Source organism: Serinus canaria, chromosome 1, assembly GCF_022539315.1.
Source record: "Serinus canaria isolate serCan28SL12 chromosome 1, serCan2020, whole genome shotgun sequence".
NCBI lineage: Eukaryota > Metazoa > Chordata > Aves > Passeriformes > Fringillidae > Serinus > Serinus canaria.
In genome coordinates this window covers 27,551,334-27,575,957 of record NC_066313.1, presented here as the reverse complement: position 1 = coordinate 27,575,957, position 24,624 = coordinate 27,551,334, and the positions used below count along the sequence as shown (strand labels likewise).

Sequence of the window (24,624 nt, the reverse complement as noted above, 5' to 3'; positions counted from 1 at the left end):
ATCCACAATAGCAGGGTCCAGGCACAGCTGTGATAGAAATGGAGCTGGAGATAAGTATATTTACAACAGACCACAAATAGAGATCTGAGACCCAGACCAGAGTTAAATGCAGCTCTCAGACCCATGGAATTCAGGTAAAGGCTCTAGTCAAGGCTTGTAAGGGCTATTACAGCCTACTGCTATAGTCAGGGCCCTGAAAAGATAAAATAATGTATCTGGGGTAACTTTTGTAATGGAAAATACAGGAAAGGAGAAAAACATGAGATGCAAAGTGGAGTGAGGAAAAAGTGATTACTAAAAGAAAGTATTTCAAAATCAGAATCACAGAAACAAGAAAAGGACAAAAGAAGCAGAGAGAGGAAAGAGGTACAAATGAAAAGGTGCTTGGGGTGAAGGAGGAAATGGACATACAGTGAAGGTGAAGAGAATTTGAAAGTTTAGAAAGCAGAGAAAATAAAATAGGAGGGACGCAGAGGTAAAAAGCCTTGAAGTATGAAAGAAGTAAACAAGAAGAAAGCTTATGTTGTTCCCTTTTTCCCTCATTTACAGAGTGGGAGGAAATGGAGGAGTCATTTGTGGCCTCATCAACAGGGGAAGGAATGGAGGTGATCGATATGGTGGAGCATGAGGGCTCAGAGATACTGAACAATTCAGCGGTGAAGGATCTGCTCTTGGATCTGGCTCTTCTCCTCAGGATTATTTTTTGGGGTTTTTTATGCATTTAGCTAGAGTCTGAAATAATTTCTGTGATCATGAATGATGACAATTTGAGCATCTACCTGTGTCTCATGATCACCTTCTGGACAATACAGCTTTTCTTCACCAACCATATCCCAGGGAACTGAACTAGAACACTGAAGACAAGGGCAAGGACCCTGTGCACATACTGAAAGTGGTTTTTCCTTTCTTGTTTCTTGTTTCTTGAGAAGCAAACAAAAAAACCAAATAAATAAATAATAAATGCTCAGTAATTTTTTCTAAGCCAGCCTTCCTTTCTTGCACTTCCCATATGTTCTTTGTGTGAAAACATCATAGCGAATAATAAGAATTAATTCAACTCACCAATTTCACCTGTGCCCCTGTCTTTTAAACAGAATATTATTAAATCCATAACATATATTGAAAGACCAAGAAAAAAATAAAGCATATTCCAGGGAACTGTATCTCCCCATACACCTAACAAAACAGATACAAGAAAAGTTATACTCCTCAAAATGCATATTGTCAGTACCTTTACTTTTTTTTAAACACAATAAACACAGAAGCCAAGTAGACTCAGAACACTGAAATAATGTCTATATTATACACTTAGTGTTGTGCAATGTTATTTGCTATTAGCATCTTAAAAAAAGCCTGTCTGGACATGCTGCTAGGAGAAAATAATTGAATGAGTGAAGGGAAGGAAGAGTATACACTGTTTAGGTGGTAATGATAAGTACAAGCCTAATTTTGTTATTTTTATGATGGTAAATAAATCAAATTATTTTGATATTTGTATTTATTACTTGTGAAGTTCAACTAAGAGCATCAGACAAGTTGTGAACAGTACAAATACAGAAAAAGATACAGGCCTGATGATAAAGAATTGGCAATCAAAGTAATTTTTCTTCAGAAGCAAACACTTTATTACTGTTTTTGTTAGTTAATGGAAACAAAATCTCTGAACAGTCCATTCTTGGGAAACATTTTGCTGTATTTGTCAGTACTTGAAAAGGATTAACACAGTTATTTTTAAAATGCTTACATTGATAAGGGATGTTTCCACTTGCCATCATCTATTCCACAAACAATCCCTGGCAGCCAATATAATAAGTGAAATAAAAATGCTCCCATAAACAAGAACAGTTTGAAGAGTATGCAAAAGGTATAAGGTTTTGTATACTTATTAACATCAGCAAAGTTTAGAACATTGGTATAAATTTTCTAATTATGAGGCCCTGAAATAGATGTAACTATTACTTTGCTCTTAAAAATATATTTTAGGCACTTCTGCTACCCCAAATCATGTTGTTTCTTACTCTGTTTTTGCTCTAAAGCAAATTAATACCTAAAATTCAATTTCAAGTGGAAAGTTAAACCCTGCAACAACTCTATGCCTCTGCTTCGATGGTAAATATTTGCAAGTGTAGGAAGAGAACCAGGTTCAGGATGCAGAGAGGCTCTTGGAATTCTAGTTGTTCAACCTTCAGAGCTGTCAGAAACCTTTGTGACTCTCCCATACTGCATCCTCTACCATATCCTCAACCCTAGACACTTTTAAAAAGAGGATCTTGTTGGAAAAGAAAGATAATCTGTTCTCAGCTCCTCAGTTACCCTCCCATTAATGGGGGAGCCTTCCTCTTTCCTCTTATGTCTGAGTTTTGCTGATGAAACAAAAACAGAGCAGAGAAGGCCTCCAATAAACTTCATTATTAAGTCACATACCTTTCAGCCTACAAGTTGTAGCCACTGAGTCTTTCCTAGCACCTGTCTCCATTTATTAGCAGAAGAAGAGAGGGCTCCTCCCTCTCTTGTAAGTTACATGTGGTTTGCACAGTAACCCATAGGATTTCCCCAAGAGCTATTATAAGATATGAACAAGTCTTACAGCTCCTCTTTATTGACTTGCCCTTTCAACAGGACTGTGGGGCTGCTGGAGCAGACAGGTAAATGCACTAAACAGAGGGACTACTAATGTAACAGTCTTTCTGTTCACAACTCCTCACAAGCTGTTGCCTACTAGAAACTGGCCAGTCACCTTGCTGCCCTGGGACTTGTCACACATCTGGGACAGAGCACTGAGAGCCTTGGAGGAGATCCCTTCCTTGTGAGATCAGTTTAAGAATTTCCCTGCCATCAAATGCTGAGGAAAGGATAACAACAAAAGGAAGGCAAAGGAGTGAATAAGAGCACCATGTTACCCTAGAGGCCCTGAGAAGATGGTCATATTTTCATGTGTCACGCCTTCCTCTCCCTGGGATCACATCTCTCTTCTTCCTCTTCCATGCGTGCTACCAGATGCGGCATTTGTTCTCTGGGTTCATTGGGGTTCCACTGGGACATTGGAAGCTCTTGGAAAAGTCCTGGCTATTGCTGACAGGTCCAGAGACACGAAGTGGCAAGGGACTATGTGGATCTGTGTTCAGGGAAGACTGAAGCTTCTCTGGATCCTGGTGTCCACACATTGCCTGAAGAGAAGCAAAATAGAAAAGTCAGTTTGGCTGAAAGTCTTCATGTGAACAAGACTTAGGGCTCCTCATGCCTCTGCACATGTCAGAGGGTGCTGGAGAAAACAAGGAAATGTGCATACATGGCTGACAACAAGATTTTCTTTGGATTGTTTTCCCTTTCCTTAAACTTCTCTCTCTCCATTTCACTCTCTGACAAGTCATCTGCACTTTTTCTATACTGCATAGTCCAGAACACAGAAAATTTAAGCCACCCTGGCTAGGCTCATTGGACTCTATCTAAAAAAGTGGTAAAGATGTCTCAGTGCCAAGATTCAGCTTCTTAAGTGAACTCAGTGAGTGCTCATCAACAAAGGAGTGCACTCACACAAAATCCCATTACTACTCTAGAGACTTGGGGAGGATTATATGACTTTACTGGTGTTAAACTGCCAATCCAAGTCTTCATTCCCATTATTTCAGTCATTTTTTATCAACAAATGATGCAGCTGCCATTTGGCCTCTAAAAGACCCAACAAGCTGTTTTTTTTCACTGCTCTCACTTAATAAAAACACAAAACTTCTCCCTTTGCACAATTACAGTGACTTATAAGGATGTGATTTCTTGAGCACAGAAATCCCACCATCTATTATAAGGAACTTGGCGGCACAGCTATGCATAGCTGCACAATTTACTGCAGCTTCCCACAGAAACAGCAAACTATGGGTGCATGTACTTCTAGCTCTTTGTCTCTAAATAACATTTGAAACATGTTTTTTCACTATCAGTCAATCAGGGGGATGTGACATCCAGCTATGCACCATGACAGAGAAGTGAATGAAGGAAGGGAGGGACAGAAACATAACTTTTACAGTTAGATTTCACTTTCCATGTGAAAGATTGCTTACAACAGCAAAAAAGTACTCAGAGGCTGGCAATGAAGCCTGCTTTCCCTGACACAGTTGTCTGCTACAACTTAATTTTGGTGGATTTCAGTGCTTTGTAAAACATATACTTGCAGACAGGCCTTTTGTTAGCTTTGAGATCCACAACAGGTTAGGAGCTGTAAATATGATTTTTAGCTTCTAAATGAGATTCTGGATCTCACAGAATCATTGGTCATTCTCAGTTCTGTGAAGAGGGGGGAAAGTGATTGAATATTGAGAAAGACAAATTGTAAGGGTGTGGAAGAAATGGAGAGTGAAAAAGACACATGACTAGAATTCATTACATGCGCAAAACTGAGGTAGAAAAGTTGATCATGTGAAAGTCCAATCTTAGGTAAATTCTCTTCTTTGTGCTTTTTCAGCCAATTCTTATAGGCCTGTGGAGAGATAAAATGGATAATTATAAATCTTCCTTAGACAGTATGACAAGCTCATGTCTTCTGTCAATAAAATCTATCAATCCAATATATATTTAATAAATTAGCAAGTTTCTATCTTTCTCCTCATTCTGAGGCTCTCTGATGCTGCCCATGTCCTTAATAAATCTAAAGTGGGAGAATACAATACAATACATAATTACTTTCCTTACCATTTCAGATGCTACTACACAGATACTAATACACACATTTTCATAGGATGTGTTAATTATATTATGAGAGAATTAAAATTATTTTCAAAAAAAATCACAAATATTTGACAATAAATTAAAGACTTTTTGCCTCCCAATGTTCTTCATGAAAGAATGTAACAAGTACTATTTTAGACCTAGGTATCTCACACCACCCTCAGCAGTTAAACTCCTGAAGTACTGCTGAAAACATTGTTACGGAGTCATTTCACTATCACACAAATTTCTGTTTTCATGTCTCAGCTTATTTCCTCAAGTATAACATAAGCATATATACAATAGCATGCTTGAGATAAGCAGGGAAGTAAAGGTGGTGAAGGGGACAAGTTGTCTGGCATGGACATATTGAGACTATGAGCAAAGCTCTGTGAGGAACCTCTCTCTGGACTAACAGAGGACATGCCGGGCTCATGCTCCACTGGCACAGGTGTGCAAGAAATCTGGAACTGGAGCAGGACATGGGAGAGAGGAGCAGCAGGGCAATCTTGTGCGTTGTGTAGTCAGACTATGAGATTGCAGAAGTAAATCACAATACCTGGTAAGCAACAGCAAGCCCTCCAGTGTCAGCTGTATTCTCCAACAGTGTGAAGGTACCATTGACATTAAAGCTGTAGCTTTCATACTGCTTAACCAAGCAGTCTGTAGAGCTTTGTAGTGCACTCCTGTTGCATGCAGGACAGCCCTCAGGCAACACTGTGGGGGAAAAAAGTCATAGAAGTAAAGCTATTTATGGCATTCAGCTGTGTTCCTCACACTAATCACTGATTATTCCTAGTAGCCAGCATGGACCGAAATATATTTTCCTTAAGTTCATCTACCTTAATAATATACGTATATATTGATGTAAGGACTGGGATTTCAGATCCTCTAAGGGGAAGTACCAGTGGGACCTAAAAGAGTAAAGGAAGACACCACAGCCAGTACCCACCATAACCATAGAATGAGTGAAGAATTTCATGTGCCATGAAGACCCCGATGGCTCCAAAATTCACAGCACTGAAAAATAAAGATGAAAAGAGAGCTTTTGGAAAGAAAAAGAGGGCAGGGGAGCATTCTTTATACTGAGCACAACTGTGTGCTTCACAGGAGTGTTCTACTCTGTGACCACATAGAAACACTTTCTATGTATTGTCACTCAGTCATGTAAAAGTGCAAATACAAGTGCAAATAATCCTACCTATGCTTAAAATTCTACTATGGGCTTACTTTTATATATTTGTTGCTAATAAACCATCATAACAATGAAGAGTCTATGAATGAGATTTTGCCTTTATTAGCTGTAATGAGAGGTATTGTTGTTGTTGATATATGTCCTTATTGAACCTCTACTGTCTGAACTGCTGCACAAACAGCAACTACAATGGTAACTACACAAAAGCAGGATGTTTAGAAAAGCAGTCTTGCAATTTTGGCAAGTGAGAAAGGATACATAAAACTGGCAAGGCAAATTAGAATCATGATGTTTTGACTGCAGTTACTCTGGTCTAGCATTGGCAATCTTATTACAAGAAAGAGGTTGTCCTAGAAACCTCCAAAAGTAATTTCTATTGTTCTATGCTCTAATACTCTGTCACAAGGTAGAGAACACCCAATATGCATTTCCATTATATGAAATTATGGGCTCATTCTTTCTTCCCATGCACTAACACTGCTGAAGCATGAAATTTTTGTGCTAGATCATTATTCCATCACTGGGAACTCAGTAGGAGCTCTATAGCTGATAATTTATAAATTTTACCCAGAGAAGCTGTGGATGCTCCACCCTTGGAAGTGTTCAGGGCCAGGCTGGATGGAGCTCTGAGCAACTAGTGGAAGGTGTCCCTGCCCAAGGCAGGGGGGTGGAACTTGAAAATCTTTAAAGGTTCCTTCCATCCCAAACCTTTTTACAATTCTATAACAATTGTACTGCTTTGCTGAGTTCTTATTTTAAAAATTATCCTCACAGTCACCTGAATTGGCTTTCCCAGTAAACTCTAGAGCATCATTTGAGAAAATGCTATTGTACCAACTCACCAAAAGCTGATAAAGTTTTACTTATCAGTCTACTCGACTGAGATGACAGTGAGAAAAATGTACTTACTAACCCTGAATACAAAAGGAATAAGAAGGCATAGACTCTTTTTCACTGAGAAAGAATATAGTGACAGCCCATGCCACTGGAAAAAAAAATCTACAATTTCTTTTCTACTATTCTTTTGAGATATCCTTTTCTTCATACTATAATTAATTGATAAAATACTGCAAGCACTAGAAGATCACCATCAAGAAAATAATAGGTTTAACTGAAACATGTTTCTTTTGAACTTTAGCCTCTTGCCACAGTGTGAGCTTATTTTTCAGTACAATGGTACTAGGACAAGTATCTATCCACTATAGGCAAAAAGGACATAGAATTATATGTTTACAGTCAACTGTTTGGAGTGCTTTTATTATCAGAAAAAATATTGCTTAAGAGATCTGTTCCATATGATGAAAGAACAGAACCAGAGGAGTATGGTCTCGAGAAGTTGTTATTGCAGGAGAAGACTCAGAGTTAAAAGTCTATTTGCTTAGTAGAAAGGGTTTCTTTAAAAAAAAGAGAGAAGAACTGTGATATATTTGAAGAAGACTTCTGTCAAGGAGTTGCTCTGTGAGGCTTCTATTTTCTCTGGGTTAGATTTAAGTAATCCTTGGAATTTAGAAAATGAGAGGCAAAGGTGGAATGTCTTCTTTGCAGTTAACCTACACATGACTTCTGCCTCTTTGCCTCTTTGCTCTTCGTGTTAGTTTAGTTTCACCTAGATTCTGATTTTGCTTCAGCAGAGTCAATGATCACTCTTTCTCTCTCAGAATGCATCAAGCAGTATCCATCTGGCTTTAGAAAAAGCTGGGCTTCCCCCCTTTCCTGTATCATTCTGGGATGAGGTGAGGAAAAGAAATTAAGGACAGACTGCATGCTAGGATTCCTCCTGGAAGCATGGTGCAGCCCAGGGACCACATTCAACTTGCACCTCTGAAGCCCATCCATACCTGGGAAACTCCATGTGGAAAAAAGGACTGCGGAACATTCCAGCTGGAAAAACCACCGTGTGGTGGCTTATTGAATAGTATGAATGCACACTCCAGGGGTGCACATGCCAGCTAATGCAAAATAAAAAGAGAAGAAATTAGAGAATGTACTAACTCCTTATCTCACACTTTGATCCTTTCCTTCACTGAGCTTGCAAAAAAAGCTCAACTGTTCATACAGCACCAGCAAATGATGAAATTCACATTCTCTAGAGTTACAGGTGTTTGAAATAAATCTTCAATTGTTTGCAGATGGTCAGAACTAATAGCTTTGTTTTCAAAGACATTCTCCCTCACAATTTCCCTCAAGTAAAGTCAAGTAAATTAGGATTAGTAGTCAAGTAAATTAGGATTAGTAACCTCCTGTGAAGTCATGCATAGAATACTCTGCAGGAGATGGAAGGCCCTGAACCTGTCTGTCAATGCTGCCTTCCTTCTGAAGCATCCTATGTCCTGCCTTTGAGGTGACTCCACCAGCATTCCTGTCATCATGGTGCCTTGCTGTTGGCTTTGTTAAGAAGTCCAGGAGAATCAGCTATCCCCCTTAATTAAGGGTGCATGGTCAAAAAAAGTGGGTTTTTTTCTGAGATCTGGTGCTCCCTTCACAATGATGGGTACTTAGGTAGCATTGCTCAGGCTCAATGAAGGACAGCCTGCCAAATTCAAGGTTTCTTTAAGGCAGGATGCAGCAATGCAGACTTGTAGCAACATTCAGAACTGGTGAAACCACTTTCAGAGGTATTGAATCCAGTTCTGCCCACTGGCTCCCACCTGCCCTTCCTCCTATTCCACAGTAAAAGTGAGATATAGACGTACAGTTATCACAGTTCTGAGTGACCTGCTCTAACTAATCCTGCTTTGAGCAGGAGGATTAGACTAGGTTATCTCCACAGGTTCCTTCCAACCTCAGCTGGTTCACAAGTACATGATTTTGTTATACTTTTCAGATCACTATCTGACTTACTTTTTCTGTGGGTTATGCTGAAGGAGCTTCAGGTAGGAATTTTCCCTCAGTACTTTCAAACAAGCCACCACATTGAGGAAAAAAGTGTCTTCATTTATCTCCAGCTGAGGGAAGAGACAGGGGATGTGACTGTCATAGGGCATAAGTGAGGAATGAATTGAACAATTGGGAAAAAGAAAAAATGAGAAAAAGAAAAGTCCCATGGATCAAAAAGGGTTAATCAGAAGAGAAACCAGTGGGATACTTGTAGTTTTTTTCTCTCCCATTTCTAAAGACCTTCCATTTCAGATATGACAGGAATGTTATCTGAAGGCCAAACAGAATATACAAACAGGTAAAAAATTACTTTTATCAGGCCAGCAGCTCTAAATAGGAAACAGTATAGGCAACAATATAGAAGCAACAGATAATGGTTCTGTGGTCCCATATGTTCCCAAAAAATGAACTGTAGGAATGTGCTCCAGAGGTCATAGCCTCTTTTGTAAGCAGACAAGACAGCAGTTGATACAGGTAAATTGCCAATAATGAGGCAGGCATGTTTACATTATATAGCTCACTTTCTGGTATTCCACGTTCACTTTGTCAGTCTGGAGTATGTGAGCTGGATAACCAATCTCCACTTGTAGTTTGGACACCTAAAATAATATAAACAATAAAAAATAAAATAAATAAATATAAAATAAATATAAATAAATAAAATAAATATAAAAATAACAAGCAAACATAAAGAAACTTGATCAATAGGAGGCTTCACATTCTGCAAGTCCTTTTAAAGGCTATTTCTAACCAAAGTAAGCATGATCTGTGAGTCAGCCCTTCAAAAGGACAGCTACTTTGTCCTGCTGCTCTGCTTTCTCAACACTACCACCCAAGGCCTAATGTTCTATTCTTTTTCTTCATATTGTCTTCTGCCATTCAGCTTTTTAGCTTTTAACCTTACTAGATGTATAAAATTTAATTATATCTCAATAAAATTATTCAGAGCATTCATGGACAGACAAAAACTGAGCTACTCTATCAGTTTATGCACCCATGCATGCTGGCACTTATAAAACCACCTTCAATTTTTAGTATTAATAAGATATCTATTTAAGACTGTGTGCCTGTAGAAGCAGGCAGCAATACATAAAGGTGTAGGTCTCTTCCATTCCTTCTCCAGAGGCTTCAGGGAAAGGAAGGCCTCAGTAATTTCTGCCTTCTGCACGCACCAAGGCTTTAGCATTTTGGCGAGTCTGTTCATCCATCCACTCCACCTGATCCAGGCGGTCACAGAGGGCATCTTGGATCACAGAGAACATCTCCTCAGCCTGCCATTGGCAAAAGAAGGCATGGTCACAACTGCAGAAAAACATTGCTCACTCTTAGCTACCATCTTCCCATGTTCTAGCAATTCAGCCACAGAATAACTGGGGGAAAATTCCAATTTTTTTTTGTGTGTGATGAAAGAGATTTAATTTTCTACAGTGATTTAGCCTTAAGTTATCTGGCATCCAGTTTTTCTTCACAGGGCTCACCATTCTCTCCCACACACCTTTTCATCTGACCTCTCACAGTAACTTAGGGGGAGACAATTCCTTCTCATTTGATATTGAATAATTGCCTCCCCTCTTGAGCAAAATGAAAATTCAGTATCCACAAGTATTTTTTGCTGGTGTCTCCCTTTCCAAAATTATAACAATCTGAGTCAACCCTTCTCGAAATTATGCTTTATTTATTAAAATGCATGCTTCCCTACATGAAGTCTTGGTTTTCCGATTAGCTTTTCTTGGTGTTATTTATTCTTGCCACCTTATAGACTTCAAACTCTGCTAAACCAGATGCTACACTAACTTTCTGTAAAAAAAAAAAGGAACTCTGACCATCACAGGATGAAAAAAACAGGAAATCTTTTCCACACTGCAGGCAAGTGTTCTTTTTACTGTGGATCTACTCAGAATCTTTTCATATTATTGCTTAGTGTCTTTGCAACTGGAAATCTTATTGGAATATATCACACTGGTGATGAATACTGTTAATAATGTTAATACTGTTATTCCAGGGAGTATACAGAGATTGTATGCATTTGTAGGGCTGTCATAGCTATTGGTGCTGCACAAACAACTTTTCTAACAGTTGAGACAAAGATAATATCTGGTATTTAGCACTGATTATTCTAAAATGACACCAATTTCTTGGTTTGACATATTCCCAAAAAAGGAAGGGAAGTGCATAAGCAGAGGAATAAAAGGTAGGAACCTACAGATGATTTTGCTGCCTTAATGTGGTCTTAAGGTGGCATGTCAAAAAAAGAATGAGGTGAAGCTGAACTCTGCTTAGGGGTTAAGATGATGAATACCTACAAATTTCTTGGTCTGCTCAGGGAAAATTTCTTGCACAATCATCTTCCCTAGAACTGGCTCAAAGAAAGAGCTGGTATCAGTCAAGCACTTCCTCCAGCGTTCAGCTGGGATCTGTAGGAACAAAGAAGTAGAGACACATGAGAGTGGGGACAAAGAACTAGGAAATCAGTAAAATGATATGTTGATGTGTGGACAGTAGCACTGTCTAAAATTGACAGCAGTGAAGAAGTAATGTAGTTCTATTTAAATTACCACAGTAAAAATTTCTAGTAAAACATTTATTTCCTTATGATTTACTCCACTTACTTTCCCTCAAGATGCAGATTTGTATATTAGCAGAGAAAAAGCCATAGAAGGAAGGTCACCATCTATGTGTTTTTCCCTACTCCATGATGCAGTACACTCAGCTCTCGAAACTTCTGAGGGTCATATCTACTCACACATTTCTTTTGAGAAAAAGGAAGCTCTTAATGACCATGGGAGAGTAGTTTTTCTCCTCAGATCTAAGAAACTCCATCCATCTAAGGTATCAAGAGAACATTCAGAAGGCATGAGCTACAGTGTTCGGCTGTTGGGGAGGCTGAAGAAACTGACAAAAGGCTAACTCACCATTCTAGACCCCATTTTTCCATAAAGGATCTTATACAGCTCCAGGCGTGCATCTTGGAATTGACTGTCAAGGGCTGGGGAGAGATTCCCAACCAGACAAACAATCATATAAATGTGAAGGACCCTGTAGAAAGAACATTGAAGGCTGGTAACCATAAACACAGGAGCTAGATAAGTGTCAGAGGAGTAACTTGAGGCAGAGAAATCCTAGGAACCTGAACAATGACAACAAAGAACTCTGAATGGAATATACCTGGGGCTATCAAAGAGGGATGATTGACGAGTTGAATACAGAAACTCCCCAAAATATTGTGGAAACTTAAGGGTTAACTCCCTGCTGGGGCACAGGATTCTTTATGGGAAGTTGGAGAAGGATACTTTTTAGGACTGGGTGAAACATATAGAATATTATGAGTAGTCTGTGGGATTATGTAAGATTTATGATAGCATGTTTATGGGAAGGCAGGGAAAGGGAAGGATCATAGTGGACTGGGAGAATATATGCACGAAAATGGAAAGGAAAGTCAATAAGAGGGAAGAGTTGAGTGTAAACCTATACTTGTCAGGGTGTCTGCCTGACTGAGCCCTGCACATGGTAACCAGGATTTGTCCTCCTAACTTATCAAATGCTATTGTTAAGTAACATTCTACTCAGTGTGTGTAAAGATGGAACTGAATGCTGGAGAGATGACAAGTCTGAGAGTTGACTGCTGGAGGGACTTTGGATCCAGCTAGCTTCTAGAGAGAGCAGCAGTCTGAGAGCTGGCTATTGGGAATACTAGTGGTTGGGGGCAGCTACTGAAGAGACCTGATAGTATAGGTGTGTTGTAACAGGAAGACACCAGAGTACCAGCAACTAAAGACGGGCTGCAAGACTCAGGGGTTCATATATTCATGTGATATATCCAAGTGAACACCAGGAGATCGTGGCCAGTTTCTTGACAGAAGAAATAAATACTCAAGACCAGCTCTTGGAGTGAGCTACATTATGCATGTGCACACACATATTTCACTAGTATCAACCAATCCCAATCAGCTGGAACTGAGGAATAGAATCAGTCTGTGTTCATGTTGGTATGAGTGCTATGGGTGAATGGGTGCCAGTCAAGACACTGTGTTCCCTCTCTGTGTGACACACATAAATATATTATTTTAGATGTGTGTTCACACATGGTGCATGCATGTGCAAATGTATTGGGAGTATATGCTAAGCCATAGTACTGGCCAAACCTGTGGATATAAAGTCAAAGCAGCCTTGCAATTGTTAGACTATTGGATTCAGCAGCCTTTAACACAGCAGCCTCTAATCTATTAAACTTATGGTACTTGAAGAAAATATTTCTTGGGGCATGAACAACTGCAGCCATAGATATTGACTCCTACCTTCCCTTGTGCCATTTCTCGATGAGCTGTGACATGTTGCTTAAGTAATCCATGTCATGCACTGCAATTGGCTGAGAGAGGTTCATTGGCACAGGATGGAAGACAGCCTTGAGACATGCCAGCCAGTCAATAGCAGGTGCCTTTTCCTGCAAGTAAACAAAGCTTACATGCTGAACTATGAATCTAAACCGGCTCACAAGAAATAATAGGAAAACCAGGATAGTCTTCCCAATAATGTTGAGATACTTTCCACAAGTTAAATTGTTTTAATAATGTGCATCTTGAAGAGGAGAACTGACTTTTTTTAAAGGGAATTAGCACTGGGGAGGGGAGAGAGTTGTGGGCCTGAAAAAACTCTGTCAGTAAAAGACCATTAAGTTACTGGGTTATTTAAAGTTCAACAGGCTCCAAGTGTAATTTGCAAGACAATGGCATTTAAACACAGCATCTCATATCTCTTTTGATCTGGATCTTCAGAATGAAGTCATGAAAGTCACATGTAACTGTGTTGCACAAGCTTCAAGGCACAGATACCTGTAGCTCCCTAATGGTAGTGTGAAAGAACAGCATCCCCCTCTGCTGTCTTTTCTGCAGTGGAGTGACAAATCGCTGGAGGTTAGAGATGAAGGACAATGTCAGGGAAAAGGAGTCAGGGGGACCATCCTCTGTCCTTCCAAGTAGGACCCCCAATTTCTTCAAATACGAGAGATACACACGTAGAACCTGCAATACAGAGCATATCTTCAATGGAAGATACATGACCAAAAATTAGTCACTATATCCATCCATCCATCCATCCATCCATCCATCCATCCATCCATCCATCCATCCATCCATCCATCCATCCATCCACCCATCCACCCATCCATCTTGACCATATAAACTTCAGTCTTTCAAAATTACTGCAGACCAATCCCATCCCTAAAACTGTCTTCTTGCTGCAACATCCTTATGTAATTGTTCATGTGGAATACCCTTTGCCAAGTACAGCTCCTCTCTCAGTGAAGAGCAGTGAATTCCCCAATGATTCTTTTTCTCAAATCTCACAATTACTTCAAATACTAGAATAACTTTAGAGATGTAAGCCTGCCATCTCTGGAGTCAGAGGAGAGAAATTCAGTGATATAATGAACCAGTATTTTAATGGACAGAAAATGTCAACTTCTTGTTTCTATTTTCAGAAAGTTTCAGATGAATGTCAGGAGTTTTTTTGAGGATTTTTCTGAAAGGCTCAGATTGAGAAACTGACATAACTCAGTTTTTATAAAGTTCAGAAATGATAAAGTTCATTCTGTTGCAATGTCCCAAGGTCAAAAAACTTGTTCCCCCAAAATATGTTCAAACACTTAAAAATAAGCTGAAAAATACTAGCTATCCCTCCCTGCAATACACAAAATTTTTATAAAGCCTTATATTGGACAAAAACATTTTTTAAAAAACATTAGTTCAAGGCAGAAACTGAAAGAAAGCCCAGGTTCAGACTACTTAGCAAATAGAAATTAAAATTGTAATTATAACATTCTAAACTAGAAGCTTTAAACTTGGCAGCTAAAATTGGTTAAATTTTACAATCTATCCTTTGGACGAGTGGAGTTTTTTAAAGAATTCTTTCTGGAGGCATTTTCAGAGGTCACTGACCGTAACCCATGGAAACAGACCACTCTGAACCAGGAGGCAATTCAAGGAGATCCCTTGCATCAAATAGCTATTTTTACCTTTCTTCAGCCTCTGATATGTTACCTCAAGATAATTTTTCTCTTTGAATTCACTCTCAAGTGGAATATCAAACTCAGGATGGTCAATCTGCAAAAAGGAGTAAAGAAAAAACATTATTTTCAGAAATGCAAATGTGAGGGTATTTTGGTATTTTCTGTATCACGGAATTTGAAATGCTATTAACTTGCTTTAATTTTGGAAAATGTTTGCTCAGTTCTTCAGAGAAGGACACAGGCTTAACTTGAGCAAGTCTTGGTCTGACTTTTTACTCACAGTGCTTCCTTGATAATGCTCTTTCTTTAGCACACTCACCTGAATAATATTGGTCTTGGGGTCAAAAGGAGTAGGTCCCACATGGACTCTAAAAAATGGAAAGGTGCTGTATCTGCTCATGAGAATCTGAAGAGTTTCATTAAAATCTTTTGTTTCCCCCACACCTGTGTTATGCCATCCACCAACCTAGAAAAAGACAGAAATGTTGCAAGTGAGAAAAATGGGTTGGATCTGTACTTACAATTTTTTTTTATTTTACACCTATAAGCTCAGTCATTCTGATAACTGAGAAGCAACAGAGCAAAAAGCACCAGGGGAAACTCATGAAGTGTTCTACATACCCTGCTGGCTTTAAATGATCTGACACTTTCCCTTAAGTAAAGCAATGAACTACAAAATGACACAAGGAAAAGGAATTGTAATTAGCAACAGAGTAAGGTGTGCAGGAAAAAGTGCTGGATAAGCAGGAGACAGGAAATAGGTCTCATTTTTCTGAAGCCATCCAGAAAGACAAACAGGGATCAGTGATTACAGGTCCCACCTCCCTGACAAGCAGATTCACAGGTGGGCCTGTAGTCACTGTTCCTTTTGCTGGAAGGTTCTGCATCCTCTTTTGACACAGGGCATAAATGCTCTTTGCTGGAAAGAGAGATGTCCAGCCCTCCCTGGCACCAAGAGGAGTCTCCCAGAATGGACAGAGAAGGATTTTCTCCTTCAAACAAGCTCTCCTGGCAGCCTTGACTAATGAATTATCATCTCGTTTTAGACACAAAAATTTCATCCATTTGCAAGATGCTCCCCAATCTTCAAGTCAGATCCTACTGAATCAAACTTCTGAGATTAAACATGACCCCTCTCTGTAGACTTGATTTTTTTTGCCATCCTTCAGTAATATATAAGCTTACAAGGAGAGATTCAGGTACCTGAGGTCAGAAAATCAGTTCTTAAAACAGCATTTAAAGCTAGAAGATTTATCACTTAGAAGTTGTGCTGTGAACCATGACTAGGGTCAGATTCTATGAAAGTTACATCATGTAGGACTATAGGATCACACCTGCCCACTTTCCTTCTCCCTGAAGGAATTCTCTTCCTGAGGGAGAGGAAACAGCACAAACATTCACCTCATTTAGGAGGTTCTTCAATGGCTGAGCTCCTTGGGATTCTATTCGTTCAGTATCCATGCAGGAACGATAAAATCGTATTGCTTTCTCCTTGGCTGAGCCTCTTATCCCAAACTGTGGACTTTCTGAAGAAAAAGGTAGATTTAAAATTTTTAAAAACAATTAAAAAGAAGTTGAGACAGTATTAGAACAGAGAAAATTTTAAGAAAATAATGTACTTTAATCCAGAACATTTTAACAAATACATCCATATTTCCCACAATGACCCAAAGCAAGGAACCTCCTAGCACCATGACTCTTCCTGAGGCCAAGTATGTGAGGGTTTTTTTGCATGGAAACAGGAGCACAACAGGAAGTTGGCATATATCTAGGCTTCAGTCCCCCATGGAGACAAGACACATCACCAGAGTGCACATTCAGACTAGCACAGCAACAATGGCCTACTTTGACAAGGTAACAGGAAAATGGTTTGAGTTGCTGTCAGAATTTAGAGCGTGACTTTCATCTTTTACACTTGGCAAGAGGAACTAAAATGTTTAAAATGCAGCTACTGTAACATGACATGCTCAAAAAATAAATCTGTACCTGTAATGATAGAAGAACGAAGAGAGGGGACTCAGTCCCTGCTAGGAATGATTGTGCTCTCAGTCACTACTATTGTCAGACCTGACCGGGGCAGATGACGAAGGTAACACACCAATCATCTGATCCTACCTAAAAGCCTTTTCAGGATCAACAGGTTTTCTTCCAACAACACATCAAATACATTTAGTGATTCTTCTCTGGTTCTATTTGACTGTTTGCCTTCCCATCTGCCACAGGCATATTTGTAGAAGTTCTCACAGGGGTTAACAGTGTCATTCCTAGAATTCAGAAGTCTTTCCAACAGAGCAGGATCTGACTCAGCATCACAGGATCCTGAAGAGGAAGTAAATAAGAGAGAACTGAAAAGTAACAGTAGAGAGTGAGAACAACTCCAAACAAAAATCTTTTAGGGGGCATTTACCCCAAAAGATTCATTTTTGGTACAAGCTCCTTTGCATGCAGTGTTGAATTTTTTGTAAGGTATTGCTGAATGTGGAGGAAGTGTGTTCTCTCTTTCACATCCCAGAAAGATTGTCCTATGTTTGTACTATCTAGGCAGCCACAGGTTGGATTATTCTGCCTCCTCAATGTCTTTCCTCTGAATCAGCCAAATTTGGCCACATGATAAGCAACTGATGGTGTCAATACATGATGCAAGAGAAGGACATAGCACAGAGAAAGAAATGAGATAAGATTAAAACATGGTTTTTTTCAAGCATGGAGAACATTTCTCAGCATGACATTTGTCAAAAGAGGACAAGGATATTTCTAGAATATCTTGCTTTGATCTATAATTTTCTTTTTCTAAACTGCTTCAAATTTCCAGGACTACATTGTCATTTTAGTTCAGTATCTTATATCAACATCAGATCAATTATTTACTGAAATAATTCACCTGTAAATCAAGGTAAGATTCCCATACTATGGTTTCAAAGTTGACATGGAAGAAGGTAGGCAGAGTGGAAAAGGACTAGATCTAAACAGATTTTCCTTGGTCTCTGTAGTCTCTAACATATAACAAGAGCTAAAGAAAAAAGCTAGGTAAAGATTCAACAGCGCTTATTTTGGAGCAGAGAATGCCTGTATCCACCAATACAAATGGAGCTTCTGTACTGAACTTTCTATATGCAAAGATATTCACATGGACCATTCTGCAGATAGTTCTTTAGTAAATTTGGAAGGCAAATTAATGTTTCTGGTCTATACTCACAGCTTCTCCATTAGCAAGAAACTCTGACTTTTGCTTTTACTCTATGACTGCACTGATCTGTGCTAGGAAACCAGGACTAGACTTAAGTCAGAGATAGAAATGCAAAAGAGGAGCTCCAAGTCTCAGATTCAGTTCAGTTTCTTGACTACAGAGAGAGCAGAACATATTAATGAGGTGCAATAGAATATAATGCTGTTCTCCCTCAAAACTGGGCTCAGGCATAGCAGGCAGAGGAGGACAGACATGGAGGATCTCTTCCCACTGTCACTTTAGGAAGAGGTAGAAAAATGTTTGGCAAAATGGTGCTATGATTCCTGGAAAGTGTGGTTCTTAATACTGATGTTAAGCTTAAAACACAGTGAAGGCTGGTAAGAGAGAAAGGGATCTCAAAAATGGGGTGGATGAGGAAGAATGGAAAAGAATATCTCATATTATACCTAGGGCACAAGTCATCACGAGGTAGGTGACAAGCAATGTAAAGCCAAGGAGAGTACTGAGAAGTAGTGCACACAGAAGTAGGCTTTTCCCCCGAAGGCATCGTTCTTTCTTTGCACCTGTTCTCAGCTCCTGGTCACAGGTCTGAAGAGACATAAAAAAAATCAAGAAGGAAAAATTCATATTAAGGTTAGCACTAAAAACATACTCAATCTTCCACCTAATCTACTAGAAAATCATTCACAGGACTAGTGCCAAAATACCAATAGTCATCCAAGTCATCTACATGCCTGTACTCCCATGGGCTTTCTCACTGTCTTAATTTCCCTGTTTTTTCAAGCTATAACTGTTGCACAGTTTTATGAATTACTCATTGAAAATCCAGCTTGCTCTGAGGAGACTTGTCCCTCCATGTTCATTCTGGTTTATGGAATCACCTTGCATATACTTCCTGAAGATATCAAAGCCTTCTTGAGTCTATAAAGCTAATAATAGGATGGCTAGGACTGGTGGTTCTTTATTCTGCCAGAGTATGGCAATCTGAGCACTAATTTCAGATCTCTCCTCAAGAAATGAAGTACTGCATCTGAAGCCCTCTAGTCCAATTCAAGTGAGAGAAAAGATTTGTTCTATTCTAGAAATTGAAGTAAGCTGTAAATTGCTGGGAAGATCTTATATAGAGACAGGTTTTATGTCACTTAGATTTAGTTTTCTTCATAATCTAGGTGCAGTTTTTTTGTCTGTGGAACAGGCTAGGGACCTAATGAGTACACCTCCTGTTTTAGATATCTGTTTTAGGATGAGCTGAAGCATCGTCTACAGTTATTTGTCCTTTTCTCTGTTGGCTGCAAAGGAAGCTAGATGACTATCATAAGATACACCCCTAACACCTACCTGGATATAGTTAGATAATATGACATTTTCTCTCCTTCTGCATACTTTGATGTACATAAGACTGGAGAACAGCAGTTTATGCAAGAACAGACACCGGAATGCATGCTGGTGGTATATAAGGAAAGGGAAAGAAGCAAAAATAAAATGAAAAGTGAAAGACTGAATAGGAATATACAGTGATAAAAGGGAGGCAGAAGAGGGGGAAAAGCCAGAAGATAATGGAAAACCTCAGCTGTAGCAAACAAGGAGAAAATCTCACAGCTGTGAAAGCTGATGGAAGTGCTATTGGGAGAGTCCTACATGTCACTGTCAGAGCCTGGCCTGTACTGTCCCCACAGGCTCAAGTTTAGCTCCCTATTCTATCCTGATTCTTTGATTAAAAAAATCTGTTTGAGAAACCTTATCAGGCCTTGGAACTCTTTGAGGAAAGGCAAGAAGCAGCCTTATAACACATGCCCACTTCTTCACTTGGCCATCTGCAGCTGAGCTCTGCTGCAATGGCAGCCATGCCTTTGTCTGGACAAGCATCCCATCGATCTGGATCCTGACCATCACCTACAGACTTGATTCTGCAGGTTTGCCCTTGGACCTGTCTCCTCACAAGGGACTTGCCTGGCAATCTACACTCTTGGTTGACCCTGAGCACTGTCACCAGCCCTACCTTACACCCCTCATGCCCATACTGAGAGGTGCACCCCTTGCTTTTTAAGTCATTTCTTCTTGCCTGCCTTGTCATGACTCTCAGGTTTCAGACTGTCACCTCTCTTCTGCCTTTGCTGCTCCCTTACATGCAGCAACTAAACTGCGTTTATCACCACTCTCGGTATCTATGTTCTTTGCCACAAAACTAGGAAACATGGATCTTGACAAAAATCACAAGAAATGGAGCAAAATCTTACAGGAATGTAAGTATGTCACAGTATATGCCCCTTCACCTAAGGGAATATTAAGGAAATGAATGAGTCTGCTGTTAATCATCTGGGCTAATATATTATTTATGACTTCTGCACAAAAACATTAATAGAAGGGAAAACAAAAATAAGCAATAGAAAAACAGACCTCACAATTTTATAATCTTTCAAACATTAATTTTATTCAATCCTCAATAAAAGCCTCTCAAAGGCTTACTCAACTCCTGGAAATGACTAACAAGAGTTGAATGCCTAATGCTTTTCTCCTTTAGAATCCTATTCTCCTGACTTCTTCAGGAAAGATACAGAATAACCAAATGGAGAGCAAGTACATACAAGTGACATTAGAAGTTGCTAGATACAGAACATGATCATACTGGCAAAGTACAATGTACAAACTACAAAGGAGGAAATCCAAATTCCTTTCATAAGTCCCTGTAGCAAAACACTTGTTTTACTCCTGGAGTAAGAGAGTAAGTGTCACACCAGTATGGCAGGGAACTGAGTGAAAGAAAACTAGCTTAGCTGATAAAGGAAACAGGAAAACTATTCTTTGGCATGCAAGCCTTCATCTTTCACCATTTAGGAAATAGTGAATGATTTACACTCACAATTCTCCTAACTTCTTTGCTGCAATAACCTTCTTGTTTTTAACATAGAAAATCTGGCCTATTCCTTCAATGAAATAGTGACAATTTTGAAATTATTTGGTTTCATGTTATAAGAAGACATCTGTTTCTCTCTTTTGAATCATACATAAATGGCATGACTGTGGAGATACTAACAAGAAACTGGTATTTCAAGACCGTAGAATTTCTTATGAATTTTTGGTTAACAGTCAGCCTAATTCAGGCCTATGCATGATGTTTATTTTGAAATGCAAAATGCATCAAATAACAGAGTTTTATAAATCTCTAAGAGAAACAGCACTGCCCCCCTCAAATCTCCATTGTGAAACAACTAGAGAAGTACCTGGCTGAGAGCAGCATGCCCAAAATAATGACATAGCACAGAATGAATGACAAATAAAAACAAATGACAGGGGAGTGGAAATTGGTTGTAGACCTCTACATAGAAAGTAGATTATGGTCTGTGTTATGTGAACCATAAGCATAAAAATTGTTCTTGAAACACTTCACCTTCCATAATAAATGCCTTTCTAATCTTGCCTCTGTAACCGGGGTGGGATTTGAGAGAAATTGTGGACCTACATAAACAGAGAAAAAAGAGGAGGGCAGTCATATTTAGTTCTCATTTATGTCTTTCCCATGACAACAGATTAAACAAATCTAGACAGACAAATACCTGCTTTTTCAGTACTCTTAGACACTGACCAGAGTGAAATCCCTGTCAGATTCTTGATCTAGAATGAATTTCACTTTTATGCCACAATGGATTAAGTGGTTCACAGGCACTAAAATACAGACCCCTTCCTAAGCCAGTGATTCTTGGCCAAGGCAGAGGTGTGGATTTAACTAGATGGACCCAGAGGTGGCATACCAACACTTCCAGGGCACAGGATACGGGAACATTACATAGCTTACAGGAAGCAGCAGCCCTTTATTGTGGTATGTTTTGAGACCTGGTTGCTTCATCCAGAATGTTCCATAAAAAGATACTAGTGAATTGTTTGAACAAGCCAGTGGAAAAGGATAAAAACTTCAGCTTCTGACAGGGTTTTTCCTTATAGGCCTCACTTATGGGTGAGAGGAATAATCGGTATTACATAAAGATGAATGCAATTTCCACTACAGTTTCGGTCCTTTCATGTATATAAACATGTACAAATGCTATAATTTAAATGTCTTCACTATAGCTAAGTGAGAACAAATGGCTGTAAAATCACTAAAAGATTAATTCTAATAGCTGTAAATGAGAAAAACTTATGACTTTAAATTAATGTACTATGTGTATTCTCTGACTCAAACGTAAGCATGACTTGGAATAGCATGACAAGTACTGTTATCACTAAAGCAAGAACTGTTTGATACAACTAAATCAGCCAAAGAATTTGATTTTCCTGGAGCATCTCCTTCTTTCTGTTTGTGAGCTGTTCCTGAATTCTGAAGGGAGGTTGAAGTTACTCTGCCTAATTCATTCTCACCTTGCATTTTCACAGTGTTTAGTGCTATTACAGAAAAATAAGCATTTAGCTTTCATGAAAATATAATAAATTTTAAAAAAGAGATCAAAGGAAGAGAGAACTGAAGTTATTTTTCACAACTATTTACCAGATAATGTAGGGATATTGTTTTTCAGCCAGTAGATTATTCATGAATTACTGACTTTGGCTATTACCCAAATCATGTTTATCACATTACTCACATGGATGGCATATTTTCAGACTAATATCCCATATCACAAAAACCTTCATTTTCTTAAATGTATCTTTTGTCAGCAAATTATTTAAGCACATAATTGGAGCCCATTAAATGCCATTTGAGAATTATTTTAGACTGTGTTTGAAATAGAGTACCTGCTCACATGAAATATGAAACAGAAAGGTTGCTGAATTGTATTCTGGAGTGCTAAAATTGTAAAGCAAAACCATGGCCAACGACTAAATTATAATTGTGGTTTGATCTTCATCACATAGACATTTGGGAATGGATATACTAAACAAACATTTTGGCAAATTCTTCAAATATAAAAATGCAGACAAGATAAATATAAGTGACTGTTTGCATTACAGCCAGGGTCACACTGATCAGATCTCAATGTAAGAACACATGCACATTTCAGTGTTTGTATTATTTAGTAACATAGGACACTTCACTTATCTCTGTTGCCCTTGAATGTTTTGTACTTTTTTAGCAACCTTGAGCTAACAGTTCAGTTCAGTGCAATTTGTCTGTAAATATACAATTAAGACTTTGCTAGCTATTTATATAAGACATCAAAGCAGAAAAAGGACACCATGATACATGGGAAGCAATTAGGCTCACCATGTCATTCTCACATTCCAAAAACTTTGCCTTGCTTATCCACAACTATTTGTAGGGGGGAAACTGCACATTTCTGTGTAAGTACTTTCTTATAAAACCTTGCTGAAAAAAATGGAGATAGAATAAAATATATCATTATTATTTTTATAATTATTATTGTTGTTGTTGTCGTTATCATTATTACTACTACTAACAGTTTAACTATTACTGTTATTACTTGTTGGTCAGTGCTTCAAACAGCTTTCAGAACGGCCATTAGGGTGATTAACAGGAAGGGCAAGAACCCCTAAATCATCACACCATATCCCAAATCATTAATTCTGAGACCCGGACAAGACCTTTCTGGATACAAACTGTCAAAAATTCAACTACCTCGGTCCCCCAATGCAATAAGCAGTGTAGCTTTGAAAGGGGAAGGAAAAGAGAGGTGTGCAACAAAACTCCCTCAGCAGATAACAAGGCAGACCCATTTCCTTACCTGTGGAACAGTGCTCATGCTTGTCACCGAGCAGGCTTGGCTCCTGGAGCTACCACAGTTGTGAGCTCTGTTTACTTGGTTGCTATCAGTCTTCTGTGCCCACACACTCTGCTGAGTTCAGAGACAATCTCTTCTTCCCAGCTTGGCTGTTTGCTGTGGGGAGGAGAAGTGAGAGGAAAAGCTCAGAGACAAACACCCTTAGAGAAAATGGGAGGGAGGGAAATGGTGTTTCTGCAACTCTCCACCCACCTTCTTAACACCTCTACTTCTCATAAAAGGAATTTTTTTTCCCTTTCTGTGACCCACCTGCCTTTCTGTCTCTTGGAGCACCACCGAAATCTTTTTGAACAGAAGTATGTGATTCTCTATCTCCCTCAGCCTCTTTTCAGCTATTCGCTGTTTCTTTTCTCTCCAGCAGCCTCACTATCCTGCCCACCCAACAAGCCTGTTTTGGTCTGATATTCTCCCTGCCACTAGCTTGTTTCAACCTGCCGTTACCTTGGGGCCCGCAGGCTTCTGCCTATTGCTAGATAGTGTGGGCTAGGGATCCTAGTGCTCCTCCTCCCACAAGGAAAAGCCAAGGTGCTGACTTGATTCTTGCTCTAGCTCTCTCATCTGCACCCTAGTGTCCATTCAAGGTGCGAACACATCTGACTTTTTCTCTTTCCCATTAAGAGGTATAGGGAAAAAAAAATCATTAATTACGGATTCTATTTACAGTTGTTTATTGTTTCTTGGAAGATGGCCAGCCTGTGTGTCTTTGCTTATTTAAGGAGGAGTTTTGGGAAGATTTGGGAGGGAGGTTTCTCTGCTTTGAGGACTGGGAACCCAGATTACTTCTCTGAGACATTAAAAACTGAGTAGGAGAGTGAGACATAGGGATTTGAGACCTTCCCAGTTGGCAGCTGTGAGCTGAGAGGTAGTGGGGACCAGCTTGGTGTCAGCTTCCAAAGTGCTTGTAAGAAGCAGAATACCAGGACGGGACAGTTTG

The 24,624-nt window shown here is 39.2% G+C and overlaps 1 protein-coding gene across 6 annotated transcripts; it reads right to left on the bottom strand.

The window, feature by feature from the left end:
* Positions 1 to 1,480: 1,480 nt before the first annotated feature.
* Positions 1,481 to 24,217, bottom strand: KEL (Kell metallo-endopeptidase (Kell blood group)). 6 transcript variants are annotated; one of them, XM_050974223.1, is made up of 19 exons: positions 24,132 to 24,217; positions 23,634 to 23,786; positions 18,408 to 18,549; positions 16,890 to 17,093; positions 16,176 to 16,300; positions 15,094 to 15,240; positions 14,806 to 14,868; positions 13,600 to 13,788; positions 13,066 to 13,211; positions 11,683 to 11,806; positions 11,074 to 11,184; positions 9,943 to 10,041; positions 9,278 to 9,369; positions 8,735 to 8,863; positions 7,732 to 7,842; positions 5,651 to 5,718; positions 5,258 to 5,415; positions 4,379 to 4,471; positions 1,481 to 3,167 (listed from the first exon to the last, which is right to left on the bottom strand). In XM_050974223.1, exons 2-19 carry the CDS (start codon positions 23,649 to 23,651, stop codon positions 2,991 to 2,993), a joined length of 2,196 nt encoding a protein of 731 aa, XP_050830180.1. In that variant the 5' UTR covers positions 23,652 to 23,786; positions 24,132 to 24,217; the 3' UTR covers positions 1,481 to 2,990. The 6 variants fall into 6 exon arrangements, with proteins under 6 accessions (XP_050830180.1, XP_050830174.1, XP_050830168.1 ...); XM_050974217.1 differs by lacking the exon at positions 24,132 to 24,217 and adding an exon at positions 23,883 to 24,125; XM_050974211.1 differs by lacking the exon at positions 24,132 to 24,217 and adding an exon at positions 23,940 to 24,125.
* Positions 24,218 to 24,624: the final 407 nt, after the last annotated feature.